This window comes from Urocitellus parryii, chromosome 6 (assembly GCF_045843805.1).
Source record: "Urocitellus parryii isolate mUroPar1 chromosome 6, mUroPar1.hap1, whole genome shotgun sequence".
Classification (NCBI taxonomy): Eukaryota; Metazoa; Chordata; class Mammalia; order Rodentia; family Sciuridae; genus Urocitellus; species Urocitellus parryii.
The window spans coordinates 157,508,535-157,524,024 of record NC_135536.1 but is presented as its reverse complement, the minus strand read 5'-3'; the positions used below and the strand labels follow the sequence as shown (position 1 = coordinate 157,524,024).

The 15,490-nt window shown below is 43.1% G+C and overlaps 1 protein-coding gene across 1 annotated transcript in view; it reads right to left on the bottom strand.

Moving 5' to 3' along the window:
* Positions 1-744: 744 nt before the first annotated feature.
* The window catches only part of Ovol2 (ovo like zinc finger 2), a 30,864-nt gene continuing 16,118 nt past the window's right edge, over positions 745-15,490 (bottom strand). Inside the window, exon 4 of the mRNA XM_026400720.2 lies at positions 745-1,061. Within this exon, the coding sequence (XP_026256505.1) occupies positions 745-1,061 (317 nt within the window). The remainder of the gene's footprint in view (positions 1,062-15,490) is intronic.

The window sequence follows — 15,490 nt, the reverse complement described above, 5'->3', positions numbered from 1 at the left end:
TTCCTCAAACCTATGAGACCATCAACCTCCCCACAAAATTACCTGGAGTCCAACGTTACACAATAAACCCTAAACACAGAATTATATGTCAACACTCTATTTTGTTTGGAAAGAGAACTTTCACATGAATGTTTCATTTATTAAAATAATTTCTGTAAACTCTTTCAGAATAATAAAATTCATTTTCCTTGCTTAAATAGCATTTCAAGGCACCATAAAATGATGGTCTCTCAAGGAACACCCCTCCCTCCATGTGTGAAATTAAAAAAAAAAAAAAAAAAGTTCTACACGGTGATCTCGGCCGTGACTCTGATGAATGTGACTATTCAACTGGACACAAGGGACAGGGCCTGATGCCACATGATAATTGACAACCTTGGAACAGATCCTACTGTTGATGTCTGGAAAAGACCGAGAGGTGAACTCAACACTTGCAATTAAAAAGAGCCAGTGGAAGTTGAGCATCATGGTGCTCGCCTATAATCCCAGAGACTCAGGAGTCTGAGGCAGGAGGATCCCAAGTTCAAGTCCAACCTGGGCAACTTGGCTGCATCACAATCTTAAAATAAAATAAAAAGGGATGAGGGTGTAGCTCAGGGATAAAGAGCAGCTGGGTTAAATCCCCAGTACTGAAAAAAAAAAAAAAAAAAGCCAGTTGGATGAGGGAGGGTATGACAGCCTCCAAACCAAAAGTCCCAATAAACATGGCGGCACTAGCATTTCTCTTTCCCTTCCTCATCCTCCTCATTTCTTCTCCTCTTCCTCACTCAGGAGGGTATTTTCCTGGTGTGCGGACATCAGCTTGCTCTGCAAAAGGGCTGCCAACTTTTTGGATGTCTTTTTGAGAAACGTGCTGCCCGGGTGGGCACTGTTCACGTGGAGGTACAGGTCCTCCTGCGTGGGGCCTGTGTAGCCACAATCCTCACAGACGTAGAGTTTGTCCCGACGTTGCTTGTAGGCGTACTGCTGCTGTACCCCGTGGATTTTCTTCAGGTGGGACTCCAGGGAGCAGCGCTGGGTGAAGGCTTTGTTGCAGATGTCACATTTGTAGGGGCGGATGCCTGCAAAGAGGAGGGACAGACACATCATTGTTAGGTCACAGCCAATCCAGAGCCTCTCAATTATGAAACCACTAAAAATCACCAAGACCAAGATTTATGGTAACATGAGAAAAATGATTAAAGCAAAACACAAAACCATCTGCAAAAGATCCTAGCATCCACACAAGCAAACCTGACACAAAAATGCCAACAGAGCAAAACTGACACCTTCCTCCGGGAGGGATTCTTGTTTTTCCCACATGTATGTATGCCTTAATGTTTTCATTTTACAGTAGGCAAAGTCAACTTTGTTTTTTCTTTTCTTTCTTTGCTTTTTTTTTTGGGGGGGTAGGTGGGGTAAGGGCAGGGAGCACTGGAGATTTAATCCAGGGGTGCTTTACCACTGAGCTACATCCCCAGCCTTTTTTATTTTCGTTTTGAGACAGGGTCTCACTTCTAGTTCTAAGGGCCTGCTAAGTTACCCAGGCAGACCTCATATTGCGATCCTCCTGTCTCAGCCTCCCAAACTGCCACCATATCCAGCTTTGGTTTTCTTTTATGTAGTTTGGGTTTTCTTGGAAACACACACTGAATCAAATATTTCAGTCCAAGTAGTTTGAGAGGCCATTCTGGGAAGCACCAATTGGGTATTGAAGAAGCGAAACAGGGAAGGGAAGGAGCCAGGGCAGGGTGAATTACCACGCCAGTCTCTGGAGTGGGCAGCCAGGGTCCAATGGTGCTGGGCAATGTAGTAGGCAGTGTAGTGCACACACCCATACTGTTCAAACATTGCAACCACATAAATGAAATTAAGTGATAACCATAGCAGGCCAGGGGTATAGCTCAGTCATGGCGCACCTGCCTGGTATGCACAAGACCCTGGGTTTGGTCCTCAGAACGTCCATTAAAAAAAAAAAAAATACCCAAATCAGAGTAAGATCCAATTTAGGCTCTAGAGGGAATGATCGTGGCTATAAGAGGGATGGGAAGCATGATAGCCTGGAGAGGTGAATATGGTACTAGCGCTACATGAAGCAGGAAGGAGCTGCTGCCATGGCCCTGGAACCATCTTGGAGCCTAGGAGACAGGAGGGCTGCCACCTGGAGGAATCCCCCAAGGTCCGTAAAGATTTCTGGGCTTGCCTTGACCCTAGAAACTAGGTGTGGGGGCTAGGAAACTGTATTTTAACTTTTACATTTAAATAAAAGCAGTTGCCTACCACAGTGGCACATGCCCATAATCCCAACAATTTAGGAGGCTGAGAAAGGAGGATCCCAAGTTTAAGGCCAGCCTGGGCAACTTAGAGCCTGTCTAAAAATAAAAAAATAAAAAGGGATAGGGATGTAGCTCAATGGCAGGGTGCCCCTGGCTTCCATTCCTAGTACCACAAAGGAAAAAATAATTTTTCCCCACTTAACAATATTCCTGCTGATTTTTCCACATTGGTGCTTACATTAATCTCAATCCTTTTAACAGTACCATGGTGTCTCACTGTATAGCTGTATCCAAATCTCTTATTTTAAAAACTATGAAGACTGGGCTGGGGATGTGGTGCGCTCGCCTGGCATGTGCGGGGCTCTGGGTTTGATCCTCAGCACCACATACAAATAAAATAAAGATGTTGTGTCCGCCGAAAACTGAAAAATAAATATTAAAAAATCTCTCTCTCTTCTCTCTTTAAAAAACAAAAACAAAAACATGAAGACTGAGGAACTACTACTCCAACCCAAACCCTCTCATCACATTACAGTGCTTTGTACAACCTAATAACTCATGGGTGGTCCATGGACCAACTGTGACCACATCAGCTGGGAACATGTGGGAATACAGAATCTCAAATCCTCTTGTGGCTTGGATGTGCTCTGAGTATGTGCCTCATAGGTGCATGAGCTGGAAGATTAGTCCTTAAATATGGTGGTATTGGAGATGGTAGAAACTTAAGTTGAGGGGCCTGGTAGAAGGTAATCACATCTTGGGGGCTCCATCCTCTTGAAGGGATTAATGTGGCTCTCACAGGAATGGATTAGTTCTCCCAAGAGTAGATTGCTATAAAGGGAGACCACCTCCTACACTTGGCCCTTGTCCATGTGGCCAGTTCCCTTTCTGCTTTTATACCATGTTGTGATAAAGCAGAATGATGCTGGACCTTTTAGCCACCAAAATCCTAAGCCAATTAAACCTCTTTAATAGTATACTAAATACCCAGCCTAAGATATTTTGGTATGGCAACAAAGAACACAGTATAAACTAGACCTACTGAATAGGAATCTAAAAGCAGACATTCTCAAACTTGATAGAGCATTAGACTAAGTATAGATTCCTGTGGCACATGCCTTTAGTCCCCAGGCTGAGGCAAGAGGATCAGAAGTTGAAGGCAGCCTTAGTAACTTAATGAGACCCTGTCTCAAAATAAAAAGAAAGAAAGGAAGGAAGGAAGGAAGGAAGGAAGGAAGGGAGGGAGGGAGGGAGGGAAGGAAGGAAGGAAGGAGGGGCAGGCAGGCTGGGGTGTAGCTCAGTGGTAAAGTATCCTGGTTCAATCTTCAGTATGAAAAAAAAAAAAAAAAGAAAGAAAGAAAGAAACAAAGAAAAGAAACAAAGAAAAGCAAAAAGATTCCCATATCCCAGCCTGGAATTTCTGATTCTGGGGGCGGAGCTGACAATTTCTATTTAATAAGTTCCCAGGTGATAATAAGACAGTTCATGGAGTGGGGATCAAGAGAGCCACTTAGAGCAGGCACAGTGTTGCACACCTGTAATCTCAGCAGCTCAGGAGGCTGAGGTAGGAGAATTGTCAGTTCAAAGGCAGCCCCAGCAACTTAGTGAGGTCCTAAGCAACTCAGCAAGACACTATCTCTAAATAAAATACAAAAAAAGGGGAATGGCTCAATGGTTAAGCACCTCAAGTTAAATTCTGGATAAAAAAAAAAAAAAAAAAAAGAGCCACTTAGCCACTTCTGTTCATTATTATTATTTTTGTTTAACTACACAGATGACAAGTTCAAAATGGAAAAAAAAAAAAAGGATTTCTCCTCCACTCCATCCCACTACTTCAAAAAAATCAAATCGTTTCCATATTTCTTCCAGTCTACATCCAGAAGCACAATTTCCTACAACACCCACATAAGAAAAATGTGTTGGAGCAATGTCCTGGTAAGATGTTATTCCAGCTAATCAGGTAAAATGCAGGCCTTTATTATATTCTACACATTCTAGAAAGCTGCCAAAGAAGCTCCCTTTATAATCTTCAGTGCTTAGCACATAATGGGTACTCAGTAAATCGTTTTTATTTTTATTTTGGTACTGGAGATTGAACTCAGGGACGTATAATCACTGAGCCACATCCCCAGACCTTTTTTGTATTTTATTTAGAGGCAGGGTCTCACTGAGTTGCTCAGCTCCTTGCTAAGTTGCTGAGGCTGGCTTTGAACTCACGATCCTCCTGCCTCAGCCTCCTGAGCTGCTGGGATTACAGGCGTGTGCTACCACACCTGGCTCAGTGAATAGTGTTTAAATGAAAAACTGAATGAACCCTACTAACCTTGGAAAAGAGAGGTCACATCTTTGGGACAAGTTTTTACAAAGTAAGGGCTATTGATGTCTTTCCTAAAGAATATACCTACTTTATCTTTCATTTTTGCACTGTGATGCAAACTTTGTGTATTAAAGGGTCTTTTGGGGCTGGTATGGCAGCTGGGAGCTGGCTCCCACCATCCCTGGCTGGTCAAACTGCAAACCTAATTTCAAACCTACAGGTCATCAAAACAAATTTACCTAGAGACCAGTTGCCTTTTTCTGTAGTTATGGGAAATGATCTGCTGCTGTTTTAAAATGTCCAGACTAAAAACAGAGGAAAACACACTGACATCAGGCTTCAACGTGGATCAAGAAACTTCTAGATGCCCAGAAATGGATGTTTCCCATGGTACTGGAAGTTCCTACCCAGAGGGTGATCTGTCTCTGGGAGAAGGCAGTGGTACCTCTACCTAAGCCCAGTGTGCCTAAGGCCATGTCTCCTTTTCCTCTTCATTCAATACATCTTCTCTGTCTTCTATTTGCAGAGTACCCAGAAAGGCCAAATAGCAAAGGATAGAATTCAGAGTCTGGTACCACATGGACCATGGAGAATGGAGATGACTGTTGCATCTCCACTGGGGGTGGGGGTGGGATTTGAGCCTGGTTTGGAAGTTGGGTGACTCACAGACACAAACATGAGTTCTGGAAGCTCTAGTTAGGGTGTTTCTGACTTGTAAACCTCACACCCCCCCACACTCCCACCCCTAGACAGACAGACATTGGTCAACACCAAAGCTCCCTGGTATCTGTTTCTGGGCCTGGGAACAAGCTCTCCCCACGCCATGCATTCAGGGGATGAAGGTGGTGGACAGACAGGAGCCCTGGACAAGGGGAACTGAGGCCAAGCCCTGCCCCCAACACTGAATCTTCACCCATCTTAGTGCTGTGGAGCAAAGGCTAATCTTCTCCACATCTAAAGTGCGGAACTAGGAACTGAAATGCATCATCCATGCCAGATATCATTAACCTACTGACACCTACGTGAGTACCAAAGTCCAAGGCCAATGAAAAGCCAGGCTTCACACATCTGCCACTCATTAACTGGGTCCATGGTGAGACTGCTTAACCCCTCCAAGGCTCAGTTGCCTGGCCTGTAAAGTGGGAATAACACTCACACTCCCATGGATGGCTGCTCTGAGGGTTAACTGCGACATCACACGCAAAGCACCTGGCAAGACTAAGGACTCAACAAGATGCAAGACTAAGGACTCAACAAGATACAAGGTCAGTGCTCACAATCCCTCTTGACATCATGCAAACACGCCCCATCCACAAGCTGTCTGGTGCCTATATACATATTTCTTTTTACACTGTCAAAATTTTCTATCCATGGGCACTTTTGTATGTATTATTTGTTTCACAACAAAAATGTCTGTTTTTAAAATATTTTCAAAATAATTTTTAAAAATAATTTTAAACATGGTCACTAGATGGCTGGTGCAAAGATTTCTCTTACTTTCTGCCCTTGGGAATGCTGTACCACAGGCCTGTATTACCTCTCTCCCTCCCCCCCCCCAAATATTCTTTGTTCATTATGAAAACAGAGTTTCTCAGGCTGGGGTTGTGGCTCAGTGGTAGAGCACTTGTCTAGCATGCATGAGGCACTGGGTTCAATCTCCAGCACCACATAAAATATTAAAAAAAACAACAGGGTTTCTCAGGTCAGGTGTGATAGTGCATGCCTGTTAATACCAGTGACTCAGGAAGCTAAGGCAGGAGGCTCACCAGTTCGAGGCCAGCCTCAGCAACTTAGCAGGAACCTGTCTCAAAATAAAAAGGGCTAGGGATGGAGCTCAGTGGTAGAGTTGCCCTGGGTTCAATACCCAGCACTACATAAAAAAGTGTGTGTGTGGGGGGAAGGTGGCTTCCTTTTCAAGTTTTTTATTCCTAACATCAAATTAAGCTTCATAGCACAGATCCTCAAGAAAATTCTCTGCTACTGGAATTTTCTGCTTGTGTTCCTTGCTATAGCTCATGTGTCCCTTTTTGAACTTGATCCAAACATGAACTTCAACAAGAAGTTTTTATAGGCCTCCTTGTGGGAGCAGACACTGAGGGCAGTCTTCTGGGAAGGAAATTTAGTAAAGCCTATAAAAAAAAAATCATAATATCCTTACCCTTTGGCCCAGCAGTTCCACTTGAGGGAAATTATACTACAGAAAGACTTCCACAAGTAGACAAAGGATATATGAGAACATTCATTCACTCATGGCATTATTGCCTGAAATTAAAAACGAACCTGAACATGGAAACAAGTGTCCACTGCGGAACTAGAAAAGGACTGTGTCTCCATGTTGGAAACTTTGCCATGATTTCATATTAAGAAATGCTCCAAAGAGTGTGGTGGCTCATACTGTAATCCCAGTAACTTAGGAGGCTAAGGCAGGAGGATCAAAGCCAGCCTCAGCAACTTAGTGCACCTGGGTTCAATCCCCAGTACCAAAAAAAAAATAAATAAATAAAACTCCAACAACTAATAAAAAGAGAAAAGATATGCTTACTATGCAGATATACGGGAAGCTCATATCTATCTATCTATCTATCTATCTATCTATATTTTCATACATATATATAACATAAAAAGGCAATGTGCATTAAAAAACTTCTGGAAAATAATTAAATGACCACGTGCTTTGATTAGTGCAACTGGGCTTGGGCCAGTAGAAAGAGGTTTACTCTTTTTTTCCCTCTTAATTCCTCATATGAATATATATATATATATATATATATATATTTTTTTTTTTTTTTTTAGCTAAAAATATAAGTTCAAATAAAAAAGAGTAAGACAGCAGGGAGAGACAGTTTGCTAAGTGGATGAGGCAATTCCACAAGATAGCCCTCTTGCCGCTATAGCGAGTATACTTGATTCTTTTTCCCCTGGTTGCCCTGCTCCAAACTTCTCCCAATCTGCATTTTTCCCAATCCAGTCAATCCTTCCCAACAGCTCCCAACAAAGACACCATTGTTTTCTCTTCTTTAATCAAGATGGCATTTGTTTGCCTTCTCATCCCTTTCAATGTAGCCCCTGATGGAAGATAAGGCAAGAGGGCTCCTGTCCTGTCCCCTGGGGTGGAGCCTCACTGCAGCTTTGGCTAAGGCCCCCTTCCCCACCCCCTGACCTCAAATCAGAATTCTTCAGCTTCTCTATGGAATTCACAAGCTTCCACAGAAATGGCATGTGCTTTAAATGGCCTCCTTTATTCTAGCTGGAGTTGTGAGTATATTAACCAATATGAATTTATTATCTCCCTGGGCCCCATCTCCCCACCAAGACTGAGCCAGGAACCCCACTTTCTATTGTGGACGATGACTTTCTTCTCTACAGCTTTATTTATTTATTTGTTTTGCAGTACTAGAACTGAACCCAAGGCCTCATGAAAGTGCTAAGTAAGTGCTCTACATCCCCAGCACTTTTTTTTTTTTTTAATATTTATTTTTTAGTTTTCGGCGGACACAACATCTTTTTGTATGTGGTGCTGAGGATCGAACCCGGGCCGCACGCATGCCAGGCGAGCGCACTACCGCTTGAGCCACACCCCCAGCCCCACTTTTTTTTTTTTTTTTTTTAATATTTTTTAGTTGTAGACGGACACAACACCTTTATTTATTTATCTTTATGTGGTGCTAAGGATTGAACCCAGTGCCTCATCCATGCTAGGCAATTGCTCTACCACTAAGCCACAATCCCAGTTCGCCCAGCACTTCTTATTTTAAGACAGGGACTTGCTAGGTTGCCAAGACTGGCCTTGAACTTTCAATCCTCCTGCCCCAACCTCCTCATTGATGGGCATGAACCACCTTGCCTAGCATAAAAAACGCTATCCTAAAATGGTGAGGCTGATACACTGAGGCAACTCAGGGTGAGTCTGCGCTTCCAACATGTTCCCAGGTTCTACACTTTGAGTAGCAAGAATGTGGACACAAAGGGCAAAGTCCAGCATATGCTAGTGTTCAGTTATTATTTTTTACTCTAAAATACAGATCTCCCCTCTACCAAAAGCAAATCAATTACATCAACAGATAGCCCTACTTAGGAAGTATCCCAGGTGGTTCAACCTAAAACAAATAAATCCAAAGAATATTCTATTTAAAAAAAAAAAAATCCATGATGACTTTCACAGGCTGTGAACCGCATATACAATCATCTCTTTGATGTTTATATGCCCTTTCTCTATTTTGACTTGGGGTGGGTGGATAGCCATGGTTTCTGGCCTCAGCAATCATGTCCACTCCTCTGGAACAGAGCCATTTTTTCCCCTATGATGTGTGTTGTAGGTGATGCTGGTTCCCTCTCCAGACCCCCTTTCTGGGCCAGTGCACATCATCATCTGCAGTGTGTTCTGGCAGCTAATTGCTCTTGGCTAATCAATTCTCCAAGGGAACTGACCTCCCAGAAGCTCAGGGAGATTTGACCATCTGCCATGTCTGACTGAAAAGGGCACAGAAGGTTTCCTGCAGACAGAACAATTCCAGGGTATCACTCATACTCCAGAGCACCCCCTGGGATGGGACTGACACTAGACTCTGACCACACCTCTTCCCAGCCCCTTTCTCCCACCCAATTCACTTCCCTCAGTCCTTGACAAGTTCCTTCCAAGAGCTTTCCCTTCATAATTCATTTGAAAAGAAGCTGCATCCAGGAACAAGACCTATGACAATTTGGATTAAAAACAGCCATTCATTTGCTGATATATTTTAACAAAATGTTACCAGAGCTTTTTCTGTAGCAATTGGTTTCTCTTCTCCCATCTTCAATCAGATGTCATTTAACTCACACCCCTCCCTGATCACACTCATTCTCCACCCCACCCCCATTCACTCTTTTCTTGATGAAGTCATAATCCAAAAAGGAGACCTAATCTTTTCTTTCATCTGTCTGAATATTAATATAAGATGTTTTCAGGCTCTGGTTTCCCTGGATCTTTTCCAAGAAGTTCCCTGTGTGTTTTGAGTCATTCCCTAGTTGCCCTGTTCTAAGGATCACAAATTGGAGGCCAGTCTGAGCAACTCAGCAAGACCCTAACCCTAAGTAACTTAGCAAGATCCTGTCTTAAAATTAAAAAAAAAAAAAAAAAAAAAAAAAAAAAAAGTTAAAAAGGCTGAGGATGTAGCTCAGTGGTAAAGCACCTCTGGGTTCAATTCTTAGTACCAAAAGGGGTGGTGGCCAGGAGAACTGGTCCAAGTCGTTTCCATAATGCTATGGGGTTGACCACTTTAAGAGTGAAAATTAACATTTTTTTAAATGGTTAACAATTATCTTAATGCTTTCCCATAGAAATTAAAATGCAGGCCACTTTATAATTTAAATTTTTCCAGCAGCCTCATCAAAACCAATTGAAAGAAATAGTTTTAATGATATATTTTGTTTTTGTTTTTATTGGTAGTGGTTTTGTTTGTTTGTTTTGTTTTGTTTTTAATTTTGAGATAGGGTCTCACTAAACTGCTAAGGCTGGCCTCAAACTTGCCATCCTCCTGCCTCAGCCTCTCAAGTCACTAGGATAAACAGGCATTGACCACCTCACCCAGTTTAACAATATATTTTGATTCAATATATCCAAAATATTATCATTCCAACGTGAAAGCAACATTAAAAATTGAGATTTGGGGATGGGGTTGTGGCTCAGTGGTGGAGTACTTGCCTTGTACATGTGAGGCACTGGGTTTAATCCCCAGCACCACATAAAATAAATAAATAAAATAAACATATTGTGTCCATCTACAACTTTCAAAATGTATTAAAAGGGCTGGGACTGTAGCTCAGTATTTTATTTATTTATAAATAAAATAAAGGCATTGTGTCTGTCTAAAACTAAAAAAAATTTTGTAAAAATGTATTTAAAAATATCACCACAAAGCCTTTAAAAAATTTGAGATTTTACCCCCTACACACCTTTTTTTTTTTTGGTTTCAGCAAGTCTTCAAAATCCAGTGTTTGTTTTATGCTTAAACCATGTCTCAATGCAGCTCAGCTCCATGCAGGGGCTCAGTAGTCACATGCAGACAGTGGCTGCTGTCCTGGCTAACACAGCTCCACATTCTCCATGGCTAGACATTGCCTAGGCCTTTCCCCAATGGACAAACTGGGTGAAGAAGACCTTTACAAAAGCATCAGCTGGAAAGTGTATTTATGTACTAACTTTTGTGATTTTCAGCACTACACGAAAGTCACTAGAAATTTCACCTTTGAAGAACAGAAGCTGGGAACCAGGGGGTTACAGGCCTCCCCCTTTCCTGCTGTCCCTTTCGTGGAAGAGGGCATCTTGGCACACTGAACACATACACTCACAGGCTTCTCTAGAACCTCCTAACTACTATCCTGGAGTGCACAGTTCATGCCAGCTCTGAATTTCCCTTTATCTCACCTTCCTTCAGAATTAATCAAGCTTCTAGAATCTGCAATGGGGCAGGCTGGTGAGACTCCTGCCTCAAGAAGAAAACCAGAAGGCCCTGGGATACAATGAGGGAGACAGGGATCCTATAGAAGATAAATGACCTTGAACTTCAGGACCAGACTGTCTTGGTTCCCAACTCTACCACATATGGATCATGTGAGCTCTCCAAGCCTGGTTCCCTCATCTGTAAAATGGGGCTAATAAAAAATAGTAATGGCTCCTTGGAGTTGTTTGAGATAATGGGATCAACGTTGCAGACCTGGTATGCAGGACAGGGATCATGTGTAGCTCTCTGCCATCTGAAGGAGTCTTCCAGTCACCGATGAGCCACCACCTCACCTGCTAATTCTTCTACCTCCCTGATGAAGACACTGTCAACACCCTATACAGGTTAACGCGGCAGACCACCAGGGCATCTCGGATGGTTCCAGCACCTTTCTACCTGCAGCTAGTTCCCCAGGAAACACAATAGGCTTGCAAAGGGCTGGGCGCGGGAGTACTGCCTGGGCATTGAAGGTCCCAGGATGGACCCCTAAACAAAGTGGAATGGAGGTAGACAGAACAATATCCCAGCTTTCCTACTCCTGGAGTGACCTGGGGCACATTCGCATCCCTAGTCCTTTATTTTGAGACAGGGTTTCATTAAATTGCCCAGGCTGGACTCAGATTTGCAATCCTCCTGTCTCAGTCTCTGGAGTCCCTGGGATTACAGGCAAATACCACAGCACCCAGCACCTGTACATTCTATGTGGTTCCTCAGAGGGTCCCTAGTGGGACTGTTCCCCAGTTGCTCTCAGTGGTAACCTGCTCATTATTAATGCACTCATATTAGCTGTCTTCTCCCTATCTCCCCTCCCCATTCCCGCACCATGCATCCTGGGATTACCTCCTAAATAAACTGTGTATATCCAAATCCTTGTGTTGGGGTACTCTTCTGGGGTAATTCAAACCAAGACACTTCTATTTGCAGTGCCTTCCCATTCCTTCCATACATTCCATGGAAATCTCACTATCCTTCAAGATCAGCCTAAAGGCCCCCTCCTCTGAGAGGCCTTCCTGGTATGCCATCAGGAAAAATACACCTGCCAGGATGCTTCAGTGACATGTGGCCACTTTTTCTTCTTACTGGCACCTCTGATACTTCACTTGTATGACAGGAGGATGTCTGGGGTATTTCTCACTGTTGGCTGAGCCCTCCTAATTACAGAGCTGAGTGTGCACAGAGGGCCTGCCACATCTTGGGTTCTCAGGAAACCTGTCAATTGCTGAAACTTTTACTACTAATAATAATTAACAATATTACTAACAATAATTAAAATCTACTAAGCACTTGCTTTTTTTGGGGGGGGGGTTGAAACCACTAGCTTTACTACTGACCTACATCCCCAGCCTTTTTCATTTTGAGAAAAGGTCTCACTAAGTTGCGAAGGGTGGCCTTAAGCTTGCAATCCTCCTGCGTCAGCCTCATGAGTTGCTGATGATTACAGATGTATCTTCAATCCCCAGTACCAAAATGGAAAATAAGAAAAAGAGAAAGAAAAGCTAAAATGAAAGGATAAGTGATGTAGACAGGCTCATGGTCAGCTAACATAGACATGAGTTTTTGTTATTATTTTATTTTATTTTTTGGTACCAAGGATTGAACTCAGGGACGCTTAACTACCGAGCCACATCCTCAGCCCTTTATTATATTTTACTTAGAGATGGGGTCTCTGTGAGTTGTTTAGGGCTTCACTGCTGGGATTACAAGCTTGTACTACATCACCCAGCTCTTGGTTTTTGTTTTAATCATAGTACTGGAGATTGATCCCAGGGCCTCACTGTGTTAAATAAGTGCCCTACCACTGAGCTACATCCCCAACTTTTTTTATTTTATTTTTTCAATGTTCATCACAAGTGAAGGTATCAGTAGCCCTCCATGTTCCCTGAGCCCTAGAGAGCATGGGTAGAGGAGTGACTATAGAATCTACCAGGTGAGGAGCAGAATCAACAGGCCAGGTCCTCAGGGGTATCCTCAGATAGGGATGAAGAAGCTAAGAAACTTTCCTAGCAGAAATGACAATTGACCTAATAAGTAGTTCCTGATTTCCTCCTGCCCCTGGGGCCAGCTGCCCCCAGGCCCAGATTTGCAGCTACTCTGTAACCCTTTGCCCTCTCCAGGATCCTACACTACTCTGCCAGATCATCACTTATAGGACCCCACCACTCCATAAGCACTTTGTCCCCCTAATGACTAGCCTGGCCTTTCAAAAGTTAGACTTTACTGATTCACTAGGATAAAAAAGAAGGAGGATGAGGAAGAGGAGAAGACATAGAAGGAGGAAAAAGAGAAGGAGGAGGAGGAGGAAGAAGAAGAAGAAAAAGATGATATCTTAGAGATTAAAAAAAGAAGACTATAGCCAAACAAACTCAAAGAGTATACACTATGGGGCTGGGGTTGTGGCTCAGCGGTAGAGCGCTTGCCTAGCACATGTGAGGCCCTGGGTTCAATCCTCAGCACTATGTAAAAATAAATAAAATAAAGGTGATGTGTCCAACTACAATTAAAAAATATTTTTTTAAAAAAGAGTATACTCTATAGGAGTCCATTATATTAAGTTCCAAAATAGGCAAGTCAATTATGCTGTTAGAAGTTATGATAGTGGCTGCCCTTGGAGGCAAGGAGGTAATGACCTGGAGGAGGCAGGAAATATTCTGATTCCTATCTTGGATGCCAGGTGCATGAGCATATTCACTTTGTAAAAACTCCTAAATTCATTAATCTAGACACTTGTGATTTGTGTACTTTTCTAGATATATGTTACATTTTTTCAACGAAAAGTTCACTTTAGAAAAACATTATAGCTGGGCACAGGGACTCATGCCTATAATCTCAGCACTCAGAAAACTGAGGCAAGAGGATCACAAGTTTGAGGCCAGTCTCTGAAACTTAACAAGACCCTCAACAACCTAGTGAGACCCTCTCTCAAAATAACAAAAAAAAAAAAAAAAGGGCTAGGGATGTAGTTTAATGGTGAAGTGCCCCTGGGTTCAATCCCAGTAACAAAAGAAAAAGAAAAATATTTTAAATGAAAAAATTAAAAGGGTATCTTTTCATATGCCAGTTCACTAAATTGGGAAACACTCTTCCCCTGCCAGGGAGGCAGCTCATGTCCAGTACCCTAAGAACAATAACATATGATAAAAACTATGAAAGAAAAATGGAATACAGAGGGCTTAAGAACAGCATTATGAGTGAGTGAGGAGCTGGGGAGTCCATCTGGAGGGTAGAGTGGGGTTTCTCCTAACTTAACCAAAATGCCAGGGAAAACTCTAAATTCTGAAAGGACTTGAGTGATCAGGGTCACTACACGGAGTAAATTCTATGAGGTTGTTAGAAGGGTAGGTGGCAACCTAGATGGGGCTGAAGGGGTTGAGATGAGATGGGTTCAAATGAGATGGAATAGGAATTATGGAAATGGGTTGGGATGGGATGGGATGACCTGAGGGAGGTTCGGAGAGGAGGAGATGGGATAGATGAGGGGAGGGTTAGGCTGGAATAGAATAGGGATTTGACAACAGGGACCCAGATTGTGAAGGACTTTACATGAAGCTCATCCAACAAGAAATGAGGAGTCTGGATTTCCTTCTGCCAGAAGTTGGAAATTTTTTACCAAGGAAATGGCATCCTTAAAATTCTCCTCAAGGGATCACTGGGCAAAGGTGTGGACTATGGGCCACACCTAGTGGAGAAGCCTAGAGGCCAGATGTCCCTAAGATAAAACTAATGAGGCTTATGACCCATCAGAAGGGCTGGGAGTGAGGCCAAAGGGCATCCCTCCCCATTCTCTGTAACATGGAGCTGGTAAGGACTCGGCTCCACATTTCATAAGTCAGGAAATAGACCGGGGGTGTAGCTCAGTGGTAGGGCACTTGCCTCACATGGGTGAGGCACTGGGTTCCATCCCCAGCTCTGAAGAGGGGGGGGAGAAAAAGTCAGGAAACAGGAGGGCCAAATGGAAGATGCTTATCGACCAAGCTCACATAGGAGGCTCAGGTCAATTCTAAGTGAGCTGAGCCTTTTCTTCTTTTGATCTCTTAGGAGGAACACAAAGCTAAATACCAAGGCAGGCTTACTTCTCAAGAAAGAGGAATAAAGTACTTATAGTAAGACCACAGAATCACATTCCAGAAGTCAGGACCAGTCAGGGCTGAATTACAATATCCCCCAGCATTTGTTTCATGCATCATAATTCTCAGAATCCTTTGCTTTGAGACTCACCAGCACTTATATCATTATCCCCATTTTATAGGGGCAAAAACAGGCCACAGGAGGCAGTTTGCTTGGCATGCTGGCAGGGAGTAGAGTCAGGAAACGAACCCAGATGGGCTGGCACCAAATACTCAGTCTACGTGACCTTTCCAGAAATAGGACCCTGCTCCACACTTCTGAGTTGGTTCTTAGAAGGGAAAGGTACAGGAACTCTTGGCCCCAAAACATAGACT